The sequence below is a fragment of the Tarenaya hassleriana genome, unplaced genomic scaffold (assembly GCF_000463585.1).
Source record: "Tarenaya hassleriana unplaced genomic scaffold, ASM46358v1 Cleome2, whole genome shotgun sequence".
Taxonomy (NCBI): domain Eukaryota; kingdom Viridiplantae; phylum Streptophyta; class Magnoliopsida; order Brassicales; family Cleomaceae; genus Tarenaya; species Tarenaya hassleriana.
In genome coordinates this window covers 3247785-3260263 of record NW_010965372.1, presented here as the reverse complement: position 1 = coordinate 3260263, position 12479 = coordinate 3247785, and the positions used below count along the sequence as shown (strand labels likewise).

The following is a 12479-nucleotide window of genomic DNA, read 5'->3' as shown; positions in this document are numbered from 1 at the left end:
AGAATCTAAACTACATCATGATAATGCCAGAATACTAACTCACGACCGGACTAAAACCGGTTAACTCCGGTTTTCTCCAACCAGAAAACTGATCACTAACTTGTAATTGTAAACAGAGTTCCAAACTCAAAACCGGCCCGGTTAACCTGGACAAGTCGATCAAATTAAATAGCAACCAACGAAGAATGCTGTGAACTTCCAACACCTAAATTGGCCACGGCTAAAACTGCTAACCATCTCGGAGAGGGTCATCAGAACGAGAGCTTATTTGCCGCGGATTTTGACTTTGAGAGTCCATTGAACGCTTCCTTCCGGCAAAGGGATAGACTTGGGGAAACGCAGAGGCACTTCATACTCTCCGAAAGCCGTCAAAGGAGATGCCAGATGAACGTTCTCCGGTTCAATCTTCACGCACAGCTGCCTGGCCACCTACACAAATAAGCATTTTCACTTCTGTTATTACCTACTCGCTCAATTCAAGCATGCCCGGGATATATATATACCTATGGGAATCTGAAGGGTCATTCATACTTATCAAAGATCTTATTACCTCAGCAACTATCTCTTCCTTTGTCACAGGAGTTCTTACATCTGGCTTGTCATCTTTTGAGGAGCGGTTTCGGAACTTTTCCTTGTCAACCAACCTCCTGAGTACCTATTCATCCGACATTCATGTCCTCAATTTCAAAATGTTGGATAAAGTTTCCAGTGAAGTAAAAGGACAAGAATGTTGCCAATTGGGAGTTAATAAGGGTATGTTAAATACCAGGTTGGCAGTAGCAAGACGCTTGGCAGCCTTTTCATATTCCTTTGTTGTGTCTTCAGTGCTTTTCTGAACCACCTTAATTTCCTCATCTTCTTCGCATTTGTAAATCTAATCAGATTTCAGGAAAAGAATCAAATTTCGGAAGAAACCCATCTCAAAATACCAAATAAAACACTGTAATACATTTGTTTGAAACGATCAGCTTGATGTTGTAATCAAAACTAAATCCCCAACAGGAAGAAGAAAGAGAATCAACAAAAACATACACATGGTGCTACAAACTCCTACAGTAACCTTGCAAAGAACAGTTTCCGGTTACCATCCAACTCGAGAGTTTAGTATCCGACCCACAAAGCAAGTCAAATTAGCAAAAATTGAAAGAAGACACAAATTCCACATTCAAGTACCTTGCGCTGCTCTCGGATGAGATAGGCAAATTTGTCTATGTTAGGGACAGCCAGAAGTTTGGGCATAAGGTGGTTACGGAAGTATCCTGGAGCCACTTTCACTGTCTCACCAGCTTTCCCAAGCTTTTCTATTGTCTGCAAAGACACATTAAACCAAACCAAATCAACACAAAGTGAAGTGAAACTAACCAACCAAACTCCCAAAACCCAACGAGCAATCAAATGAAACACTTCTCAATAAACCAGACATCTTTAATGATTCCCATCATCAATCTAAACTGAACTTTCTGGATCAGAACACTGACCGTCGTGAGAATAACCTCCAATTTTCTGTATCGAACCCCTTGGCATGCGAAAAGTAGCGGATGATGCATCATATTGTCAGATTTCTGGAAGCTTGTTCCTCTTGCAGCTACGTGCCTAATCACATTTCGGCTATGCAAAACACGAGCCATTTTTTCGATCCTGGGACACCAAATAAGGGAATCCAAGTAAGAGAACCCAAGTTTCATGGTCTCAATCAAACCCAAGCAAGAAACTTGTGCAAACAGTCAAAATCTAGAACTTGAGATTTCGAACAAAGTGAAGCAACTCCACATACGGGACTAGTAGCTTAAATCAAAGCCTCTTAATCACAAACTACGATCTTCAAGTCTCCCTCATTCCTCAATCCACTCCCAAAATCGACATAAAAGAGATTAAGCCGCATTCCAGGAAACCAAATCAACAATAACATCTCCCAAAAACCCTAGATGTACGGTTTGGTTGCAGAGAAACTACAAAATCGAACGCAAAAAAAAAAAAATCTTACACCTACACTCGATTCCCACCAATTTCGATCGAAGATTACCACCACAATCAAATCGCTCGATAAGAGAAACAAATAGAAACGAAGCGCGAGAGAGATTTTCAACGTACCTATTGGGATCGATCGTCTTTCTCCTCCAGCGGCTTTTCCCGATGGCGAGTTTCTAGACCTGCTTTTCCTCGAGTGAAAGTGGAATTTTCTCTGAAGAGTAAAATTCCATATTTACCCTCTCTTGAGCCCCCTAAATAAAAACCCATATACGGTTAAAGGATACACAACCGATGTATTCCCCAAGTAAGGGAGGGAATCTAGCCGTTCGTATGTTTGTCTTTGACCACAACGGCTCTATGATCCTGACAGGTGGGTAATTATTAACCGTTGGATTCATTAATTCCACGTGGTGAGATCGTGTGCGTCAGCGCTTGGTAAGGATACATTTGGAATTCGGTGTTTTGAGGTCTGGAAGACGGAGGCAACATCGAAAAGTGTAAACCGGAGGATTTCATCTTTTTCGGTCTCCCTCGAGTTCTTCATGCTTCTTCCTTACGGTAAGTGTTTTCTGATTCGTACGAGGGATGAGAAATCTTTGGGCATGTGAATCGATTTTTTGTAGGAGCTTGTGTTGTGTTGATACCTCTTCGTGATTTCTTCTTTGACCCATTTACCGATTTCTAGATCTAGTTTTCTAGTTCTAGTGTTGGAATTCGAATGCAATTTTTCTGATCCTTTGTGCTGGGAGCTGATGTCGGAGTTGAATTTGTCGTGTCGTGAATCGGGGATTCGTCTGAAGAAGACCGTGATAGTTCTTGGAAGTGAAGCTAATTTCTCCATTCAAATTGTGATGTGGGTGTTCTGGGATTCTAGTTTAGATCTGGAAATGATTGAAGATGGGAGCTTTTTTTTTAAATATTTTCAGATGCCTTTGCTGATTGATTGACTATGACCTTGATGATCTATTGTTCTCTAGGATTCTGAAGAGTAACGGTAATGATAAGCCCCTGGCTGTTCTAGTTCATTGAAATTGTCTTCTTTCTATCCTCAAAGAGGAGTTAGTTAAGGAGTGAAAAGCAGGAGGAAGGGATGTTTTCTCTTATTTATGGACTGTGGAAGTACATGGTCACTACGACTGAGTTTCATGTTCTCATTCTTGGTATCGATAAGGCCGGGAAGACGGTAATGCTTCCCTTTTATCCTCCTCCATTTCAATCTTTTCCTGGTGAATAGCTTTATCCTAAGTTTGAGGAGAAATTTACCTTTTCTTATATAGGCTGTCAAGAAATTGGTTGGTTATCCATGTTGAGGATTACCTCTAATGTATTGCTCATCTTCAATGTTTAGACATTTTTGGAGAAACTGAAGTCGATATACTCAATCTCAGAAGGTCTTCCTCCTGATAGGATTGTTCCTACTGTGGGGCTGAATATTGGCCGGATCGAAGTCTCCAATACTAAAGTTGTGTTTTGGGACCTGGGAGGTCAGGTAAACTGGATATCCATGTGAAGATTCTTTTCGCCTTTCATCTTTGTGATATCTGCATTACTGGATGATGCTTGTTTTTAATTATGGATTACAGCTTCTGGGCACTTTTATCCAGTTCTTCATTCCTTTCTAATCACATTCCAGTTTAATGTCTACTATCCTGCCTTCACTTTGGCACCCCTCTCTGTATTTTATTTGAATTTTTGTGCTTGTTCCTACATAAACATTACATGCTTAGAAAGTGGTATTTGTTTTTATGCTCAAACCCTCTTATCTGTGAGAAGTTCTGAACGAACAACATATAATCATTCTGTTCAAATAATTGTGCAACTTTTTTCTTACTGCAGCCTGGATTGCGGTCAATCTGGGAGAAGTATTATGAAGAAGCTCATGCATTGATATATCTAATTGATGCTGCTTGCCCGTCCCGCTTTGAAGATTCAAAATCTGCTCTAGGTAAGTGTTTAATACAGTCCAATTCCGCGTTTCAGTTATAAAAACTAACGCTGACATGTAAATCGTCTTCACCAGAGAAAGCCCTACGACATGAGGATTTGCAAGGAGCCCCTCTTTTGATATTGGTGAACAAGCAAGTGGGGAATTACGATTGCCTTTCGAATACATTTTGGATGTCATTGTTTCATTTATAAACATAAATTGGAGACGTTGATATTCTTGATTGAATCCGGCAATGCCATGCTTGCAGGATCTCCCTAATGCTGTATCTGCTGAGGAACTCGACCGTTACTTGGATATAAAGAAATTGGATGAAAGGGTTTGCATGTTTGAAGCTGTTTCAGGGTTTGACGGGTAAGTGAAGAGAGCTTAGTCAAACACCAAGTAGTAAAACATGATCTAACGTAACAATTTGCAGGCGAGGAATCAGAGAAAGCATGGAGTGGCTGGTCGGGGTGATGGAGAAAAGCAAAAGAAGCGAAATATTAAGGGCCCGTGCAGGAATCAGGACGACGTCCTAGACTGGAAGAAAGCACACTCGGAAAGCTTGTGTAGATAATAAACCATGGTTTTGGCTGTACCACATGAGTAGAGTTCTAGCAATCTTATAACTTAAACCATAGCAGGTGTCTTCTTTTATTCTTTAAAAAGTTCATGATAGGATTTAGATTTGAGATTCCAATTTGAGATTTTGAGGTAATGATTGGGTCTAGTCCCCACTGTACTGCAAAAGCTGATGCCACATCAAAGATGAGGACAATTAGTACAGTGATAGTTTACAGGTTGAGTTTGCAGTGTATCAAGGCTCCGAATTTCAGAACCTATAAAAGTCAGTGGTGCTCATGCTTTATTTCCCACATACCATAAGTTCATTTATGTATCATGTAAATCATCATACATCCATCTGATGATGAGAGCTGCAGAGAGAGCATTCATGTGTATTTATTGTGTTAATTAAAAAAAAAGTGTACATCAGAGTATTTTGCTCACATCAAAAGGTACTGCACTTAACTAGGTTGGTTTCAGAATGGGCATATTTTGAAAGAGGGTAGACTAATCTAACTTTACATTGATATATAAAAAAGGTAGAAAAATTCTCCCCCAACCCCAAAAACCATTTTTATAACTCCTTTTTGGAACTATCATACATCTTTAACTCGACCAATATGGATCACCTGTCTGAAAAAACGAGAGAATAGAATCGAATCCTATGATGAAATGAGGTCGGGGTTTCTGTTTCTTCTACCTGGTTAACTCTTCTGCGATACTCCTAGCAAGGTTTAGAAACCGGGAAGCTTTTCCAGGGCCTTTTTCTGATAGAGCATACCTCATGTTCGCAAAGAAATCGCCTAATGCACGGAGAGATCCTTCTGCAGTCCCTGAATCTGATGTTTTCGGTTCTTGGGGTGATTCCATGAGACACTTTGGTCTAGAACCATTTCTCTCTCTTTTGCATACCTCTGCCTCTAACTTTGCAGCCATGGATATGGCTCGATGTATACATGATGATGGTATCTGCATTCACTCATAGCTGCGGGATCAGCTTAGCTTAATCACTTCATGGGCATGCATCTATCTATTCATGTTTCTTATGCAGCTTTGTATGCCAATGTTTTGATGTATGTACCTATAGAGGTGGAATATATATATATATATAGTGTATATGCGTGCATATGTGCATGAAACCAGCGGAAAGGGGGGATAATTCACCTGGGCAAGCTGTGCAACCTTGAATCCAAAGCTTCTCTGGGAAACACCAGGGACAAGTTTATACAGGTAGGTGACATCATCACGACTGACACTGCCTGTATCATTATCCGACGTAAGATAGGAGACATGGTACGTCCCGACAGAACCTGGAAACTCATTTACAATCTCGGCTATCTCGGGGTAATGGGTGACGAAAAGAACCAGACATCTCTTTTCCGCTAAAAGATGGCGTAGTGTGGCATAGGCAATGGCTACACCGTCATGTGTGCTGGTGCCTCGTCCAAGCTCATCTATTATGACCAGTGAACGACAAGTACAGTTTCTGATTATCTGAGAGGCTTCACTTAATTCTTCTAGAAACGTACTTCTGCCTTGTTGGATACTGTCTGAAGCGCCCATACGTGTAAAAATCCCATCAAGAACGTATAATTTAGCGAATGAAGCCGGTACAAAGGAACCAACCTAGCAAGTGTCAGAGGCAGCATCTTTGATTAGCCTTTGAATATATTTTGAAGATAACCAGAAAGATTTTCCACTAGTAAGAATTTTTCATGGAACTTTGCGAGACAAAATATGTAAGGACCGCATATCACAACAGATAGAAGGTTATGTCATTCATGTCCATGTTTTACCTGAGCCATGATGGAAACTAAAGCAACTTGACGAATATAACAACTCTTTCCACCCATGTTTGGCCCTGTGATGATCTGACAATACTGACCTTCTCCATGTAATCTCGTGTCATTTGGAACAAAATTATCTTCTAATATAGTCTCCAAAACCTGGAAAGCATCAGAAGAAAACAATCTCACAAAAGCGTCATTTTCTAACTTAGTTTGTCAGAGAAAGAAAAAGAAGACCCGAGAGCAGATACGTACAGGGTGACGACCAGACAATATATTTATCTGAACTGGTTCATTGTCATTCACGAACTCAGGACGAACGTAGTTCTGCTGGGGATTAAAAAACAAGTGAGAAAGATATAGCTATAAATCAAACAGTTCTGACCAGAAAGGCATATGTTTATAGTTCCTTCTTTCAGCAAACCTTGTTTCTCGATAGAGTAGCAAGGGCGTGCAAACAGTCCAATGCAGCAAGGGCTTGAACAGCAGCCTGAAATTCTGCATAGTATCCACCAAAGCTCTCAAGAAAGTTATCCCAGGAAGCTCGGCTTACAATGGCAAGATGTTCAGTTGCTAGAGCAAGCTCATCCAACCCGTCTACTACTTCTGGGGGATGATATCGAATAGCCTTTTTGGTGCTATTGACTTTTACCCAATTCAGAGGGACCTTGACATTAGTGGGCAGCTGCATCAAGCAACAGGGGGACTTAGCTCTAGCTCATAGACCAAGGTCCCAGACTTTATAAACAAAGAGACTTTGGTATGATAATATCAGGTTCAGTTTCAAATAGTGTAATGTCAAAAAAATACGCATTCTTGCTATTACAGAATGGTCGTGTCAATAGAAAGTAGGATTTACTCGTGAAATTGTCGCATGAAGTGGGGGATAACATGGTTGTTTAGCTAAAGCTAGGAGTTTAATGCTTATTTAGCAGAATATTTCAGTAACCAACGCACCTCTATCATATGAGTGATTCCAGACACATTAAGAAATTCCAGTTTATGAATCGAAAGCTTCTTGCGATACAAAACTATCAACGAATCCAGCTTTTCCCTGGCAACCAGAACTACTTTGCGAGCTTCAGCAAGCTGTGCAACACGGATAAATACAAATTGGATTATGAAAAGAAAATATCCAAATTCCAAAATAAGAAGCTCCATGATGCACACGAAGAAAAAAAAAACCATAAAGAGAAGCTCCTAAGAGAGTATCAAATTAGGTAATATACAAACCTCAGGGAATAGGTCGGTGGAAGCAATTAGTATGTTGTGTAAATCCCCTTGATAAGCAGCTTCCTTGTTCATGGCAGACAGGAGTTTTGCAGCATTGTCGACCACGGCCGGGGATGAAGCAGTAGAAATCAACTTTCTCAACAGCGAAGATCGCACAGTCACTGAAGCCATCGTCTTACTTTCATACTCTTGTTTTACGTGGAGGCACTGAAGTTGTTTGCCAGCATGCAAAGTAGCTTGGATAACTGCAACAAACTTTATCATACGAAGAGTTCAGATCCCTTGGGTATGGAAGATCAGTAAAGCGAGGCTAAATTCAGTATAGCAACAAGAATCCTATATCTTGACAACAACATTTCTTCAACAAGATTTATACCATCCTCAGTTATTTCCTAGCTTACTTCATTAACAAGAAATCATTTACGGAAAAAGTTTGTTAGCGATATAACAATGGTGTATCTCATGCTTGGGATATTGAAGCAAGCATATCCATGTACAAATTTTCCACGATAGATTCTCTAGTAGTATGATTTATTTATTGAACAATGTCATTCAAGATCAGAACATATAAGAAAGCAACGACGGGTCAAATGTCACCTCTGAGGCTTTAGCAGTCCGATGAAAGATTCTTGTTATTCCACGCTGAATATCAGGTGATCTAGACAAAGTTGTCAAGACTGAGCACAGCAAGGAATAGAATTCAGGACGCACAAGTGTTTCTCCAGAATCTTCTTTATCCGACTCATCAATGATCTGGGAAGAGCTATGAGATCCCATGCAGGCAGCGATTTCAGAGACAGCATCTAGACGAGCAGATATCATGTTTCGATCACATAAAGGATGAGTAACCTGTTCAGTGAGATAAAAGAGCCCTTATATCATTACAAGCTAATTTAAATGTTTGCACGATGTAGCAAACAAGCAAGAACCCGATCGGGAAGTAAAGAAAGATTATCCACTTAAAACCAAAAAACCAACTGAGATCTTATTTGTGCATTTGAATCGATTAATACAAGTTGTTGTCTAACTGTAGTGCAGAAATGGGGTACTTACTGAACAAAAATAGTTTGTAGCATCCATTAAATTTCCAAAATTTCAAAACTCACAAATAATGGCAACTTCCAAAGCCCCAATATGAAGAAATTAACAGGAGGGGGGAAAAAACCTGTATCTTACCCAGTGTCTCAAAAGCCTCGAACCATATATGGTAAGCGTATGGTTCATAATATGGAATAAAGAACCAAACTCAGATCCATCTGAATTATTTCTCAAAACCTGAAATAAATATAATTATCTGAGAAATGCCTAAAAACCGTAATGCTAACTTCCACATTACGACATGCCAAAGGAAGCAGATTGCAAACCTCTAACTGTTGCAATGTATTGGCCGAGAGGGTCATCTCCACTTTGTTTGAAAGAGAACGAAATGAAGCTCCAAGGCAAAGGATCCTCTGAAATCCAAACTCTTTGAGATGGCTAAGCGTCAAAGAGAGAGCTTGAACAGCCAAATCAGACATGTTCATAACGGCCTTCACCATCAACAAAGCCATTAAGAGAAACAAGTTAGCAGGAATTTGAAACTGCGAGCTTATAATTCTCTTTCTTAAATGGATGAAAAAGGAAACGGATATACACATACACATCAGACAATCAGCCAAACCTGAATAGCTGAGCAAGAAGAATTTTTTATTCCTTCTTCAGCAACCTCGATCTTGTTTTCTTTATCATCTGCCAGATTGCTTGCACTGAGATTTTCATATTGCGAAATAACCTCAGCAAGTGCACCGCCATTGCCGAACCGTTCCACTGAGGCACGTTCCACTCGGATGTTTGAAGCAGGTCCGGCATAGGCCAATAAGAACTGACAATCAAAGATGCTAAACAAATATCCATCAAGTCATTTAAATTACATTATCATATAAGTTGTCCTGTAAAACTGGTTGAAGCACAAAGTCTTGAACTTTAATTAGCGTATGAAACCTAAAAGCTTGGCTAAGTAACTAGCATCTCACTTATGATAAGCCAGCAAATTGCAATTTACCTTCTCGGTCTGCTTTGAAAGAGGCTGGCCAAGCAACAACTCAGCCGGTGACAAGCTCAGAATCACAGCCTCCAATCCACTCCTCATGAAATTATCATAAAATTCACCATGAACAACATCACCAGTTGAAACTTCAACACCAACAATACCGATTCTAACATCAAAACCTGCCTCAATACCACCACCTATGGTCTCCGCCTTAACAATCTCGTCAACAACACAAACCAAGTAGTTGCTGTTTCCACTGCAACCTTCCACTCCACCACCAAAACCATCACTCATATCCTCAGCCGCCGCAAGCGTGGCTTTGGTGTATAAGGCCGACAGTTCCCGGCAAAAGGGACCGTCCCGGTTCGACCCGTGAGCCTTGATCGCCGCCGTTTCGGTCTGTTTCACCAGACCCACCTTGTACCCTGCATTGACTAGTCTTCTCACATGGACATTTAGTCGAAAAATTGGTATGCTCGCCGTCATGAAACTATGATCCATGTGAGCATAGATACCCAACACGCGTGCTGCGACTTCAGCGTCTTGTTCGAAGAACCTATACCTGTAACCCACTTCCACCATCAAAAGCACATCCGGGTACTTCCTCTTAAGCTCCACCACCTGCTGCTCCAATGGCGTGTATTTCCTCGAACTCGATGCTTCTGCCCCGACTGCCGAAGCAGAATCGTCGATACAAGGTTCGAGAAGCTTCTGAAGGAATCTCTGGTGTAGATTTGGATCAGGTATGGGGTTTTGAGTATGAGGAGACAGTTTCGGCTTCTTCGGTGACAAAGCAACGAGGTGATCCGAGAGGAGCTTGCGTTTCGTTGGTGAGAAGGAGATAGTGGCGGTGATCTTCGGCAGCGGCTTCGTTTTCACGACCTGTTCACCGGCCGGTTCCGCCGTCGGCGATTGCGGCGGAGGTAAGGATTTGGGTTTAGGAGCGAAGAATCGCGAAATCACCTGCTGCTTTTGCTTACCCATTAATCGCCAACCGCTTCTTCGTCTTCCTCCACTTTCCCACACACCAATGTCGAATCAGTCGAACGTCGTGGCTATGGCGGAATGATCACCGATTTTCGCGCGTTTTATTCGGCTTACACCGACCGACGAAGCGACGAGGACAGGGGCAATTGCAAAAATACCTTAAATGTCGATTTCACTCACAACCCATACACTCGCCCATACCCTCGCACAGTAAAAGAAAACGACAACATAAGATATACCCTTATAAATATATCCTTTATTTATATAATATTATAATATACTAAAATAAATAAAATATAGATCTATTTTTTATCCCCATTTTCTCTCTCCTCTTTATCGTTGTCTCCCGCCATACATCGTATTCTCTCTCTTTGAGTTTTTCTTCTTCTCTCTCTTGAATGTCTCTTCTCCAGCACGATTTTTTGGTAAATTTGCTAACCGGAGGATCACTTCACACGAGAAAAGAGCGTCTTTCTTTGTTTGTTTGGTAATCCTACAAGCGCTCATATCATATCCCATGTTGCATTCAAATGGGGCAATTGCAAAAATACACTTAAATGTCTTAAATGTCGATTTCACTTACAGCCTATACCTTCGCACAGAAAAAGACAACATCAGATATACCTTTATAAATATAGAATACCTGTAATAACCTTCTTTTATTTATATAATATTATAATATACTAAAATAAATAAAATATAGATCTATTTTTTTATCCTTATTTTCTCTCTCCTCTTTATCATTGTCTCTCGCCATACATCGCATTCTCTCTTCGAGTTTTTCTTCTTCTCTCTCTTGAATGTCTCTTCTCCAGCACGATTTTTTGGTAAATTTGCTACGAAAAACAAGTAAAATCTCCAAGAAACTCATCCAATAAACGTAGATGTAGTGGTATTGTCGCTTATAGTGGAAGAAAAACGAGTAAGTGGAAGGTCTAAAAAAAACCGATTTTCTAGATCTGGTGAGACTCAAAAAAGAAAATCATGTTCGGTAGGTTCGGTCAGTACATCAATGATGTCACAGACGTATGAGTCATAATATTATGTTCGTGCATGTAATGACATTATCAATTCATATTTGGACTAATTCACTCGTGTATTATATGGTAAAAACAGTCGTCAAACTGATCAAACTCGTCAAACTCATCGTAATACTAATCAACTCATAACACTGGTCAAAGTCGTAACACGCATTCGGGGTTTCATGTTTGGGGTTTCTGAGTTTGACGAGTTTGACGTGTTTGACGAGTCAACGCGGTCAAACTGTGGTCAAAATGACATTCTGATGGTTCAAAATTGTGTACAGAGTCTATTATGACGTATTGAACGTGTTTTTGTTATAAGGAGAGCATCTGGGAAAATGATAAATTCTACCCTAGACCAATGTGTAACATAAAGTGTAATAGAACATTAGGGTTTCGTTTGGGGGAACATGCATTGCTACACAAAATAAGGTGCTAAATTTAGATAGCTGCGATTATTATTTACTTATCAAATTTGTTATACGAGGTGCTTATTAATATTTTTGTGGTTCGCAATTGATAAATTCGCTAAATCAGAGAGTTTGACGAGTTTGACGTGTTTGACGAGTTTGACATGTTTCACGAGTCAACGCGGTCAACCTGTGGTCAAAATGACATTCCGATGGTTCAAAGTTGTGTACATGGTCTATTATGACGTATTGAGCATGTTTTTGTTATAAGGAGAGCATCTCAGAAAATGATAAATTCTACCCTAGACCAATGTGTAACATAAAGTGTAATAGAACATTAGGGTTTCGTTTGGGGAAACATGCATTGCTACACAAAATAAGGTAATAAATTTAGATAGCTGCGATTATTATTTACTTATCAAATTTGTTATACGAGGTACTTATTAACATTTTTGTGGTTCGCAATTGATAATTCGCCAAATCAGAGAGTTTGACGAGTTTGACGTGTTTGACGAGTCAACGCGGTCAACCTGTGGTCAAAATGACATT

General features: G+C 40.2%; 3 protein-coding genes across 4 annotated transcripts; 1 reads left to right on the top strand and 2 right to left on the bottom strand.

The window, feature by feature from the left end:
• Positions 1-21: 21 nt before the first annotated feature.
• Positions 22-2198, bottom strand: LOC104811989 (50S ribosomal protein L9-like). The gene is made up of 6 exons (XM_010538893.1): positions 2092-2198; positions 1479-1638; positions 1174-1308; positions 767-874; positions 551-655; positions 22-429 (listed from the first exon to the last, which is right to left on the bottom strand). Exons 2-6 carry the CDS (start codon positions 1626-1628, stop codon positions 265-267), a joined length of 663 nt encoding a protein of 220 aa, XP_010537195.1. The 5' UTR covers positions 1629-1638; positions 2092-2198; the 3' UTR covers positions 22-264.
• Positions 2199-2423: 225 nt separating this feature from the next.
• Positions 2424-4697, top strand: LOC104811987 (ADP-ribosylation factor-related protein 1-like). The gene is made up of 7 exons (XM_010538891.1): positions 2424-2529; positions 2949-3154; positions 3320-3460; positions 3808-3916; positions 3992-4053; positions 4167-4270; positions 4335-4697. Exons 2-7 carry the CDS (start codon positions 3062-3064, stop codon positions 4435-4437), a joined length of 612 nt encoding a protein of 203 aa, XP_010537193.1. The 5' UTR covers positions 2424-2529; positions 2949-3061; the 3' UTR covers positions 4438-4697.
• Positions 4698-4827: 130 nt separating this feature from the next.
• LOC104811986 (DNA mismatch repair protein MSH3) lies at positions 4828-10673 on the bottom strand. Of its 2 annotated transcripts, none has more exons than XM_010538889.1 (12): positions 9524-10673; positions 9143-9343; positions 8847-9011; positions 8659-8757; positions 8080-8331; positions 7483-7737; positions 7207-7338; positions 6674-6934; positions 6505-6579; positions 6259-6408; positions 5627-6088; positions 4828-5431 (listed from the first exon to the last, which is right to left on the bottom strand). In XM_010538889.1, the coding sequence occupies exons 1-12, from the start codon at positions 10493-10495 to the stop codon at positions 5159-5161; spliced, it is 3297 nt and encodes a 1098-aa protein (XP_010537191.1). In that variant the 5' UTR covers positions 10496-10673; the 3' UTR covers positions 4828-5158. The 2 variants fall into 2 exon arrangements, with proteins under 2 accessions (XP_010537191.1, XP_010537192.1); XM_010538890.2 differs by having other exon boundaries at positions 6505-6576; positions 9524-10672.
• Positions 10674-12479: the final 1806 nt, after the last annotated feature.

What these genes read in the sequence shown, in the direction of transcription:
- LOC104811989 (XM_010538893.1), bottom strand. Translation starts at nt 1,628, where the DNA reads ATGGCTCGTGTTTTGCATAGCCGAAATGTGATTAGGCACGTAGCTGCA. An exon ending in TGGAGGTTATTCTCACGACG is followed by an intron (nt 1,309 to 1,478) that starts GTCAGTGTTCTG and finishes GTGTCTTTGCAG; the next exon opens with ACAATAGAAAAGCTTGGGAA. An exon ending in TCATCCGAGAGCAGCGCAAG is followed by an intron (nt 875 to 1,173) that starts GTACTTGAATGT and finishes AAATCTGATTAG; the next exon opens with ATTTACAAATGCGAAGAAGA.
- LOC104811987 (XM_010538891.1), top strand. Translation starts at nt 3,062, where the DNA reads ATGTTTTCTCTTATTTATGGACTGTGGAAGTACATGGTCACTACGACT. An exon ending in TCGATAAGGCCGGGAAGACG is followed by an intron (nt 3,155 to 3,319) that starts GTAATGCTTCCC and finishes TTCAATGTTTAG; the next exon opens with ACATTTTTGGAGAAACTGAA. An exon ending in GCTGTTTCAGGGTTTGACGG is followed by an intron (nt 4,271 to 4,334) that starts GTAAGTGAAGAG and finishes AACAATTTGCAG; the next exon opens with GCGAGGAATCAGAGAAAGCA.
- LOC104811986 (XM_010538889.1), bottom strand. Translation starts at nt 10,495, where the DNA reads ATGGGTAAGCAAAAGCAGCAGGTGATTTCGCGATTCTTCGCTCCTAAA. An exon ending in CTTCTTGCTCAGCTATTCAG is followed by an intron (nt 9,012 to 9,142) that starts GTTTGGCTGATT and finishes TTGATGGTGAAG; the next exon opens with GCCGTTATGAACATGTCTGA. An exon ending in TATTGTCTGGTCGTCACCCT is followed by an intron (nt 6,409 to 6,504) that starts GTACGTATCTGC and finishes GATGCTTTCCAG; the next exon opens with GTTTTGGAGACTATATTAGA.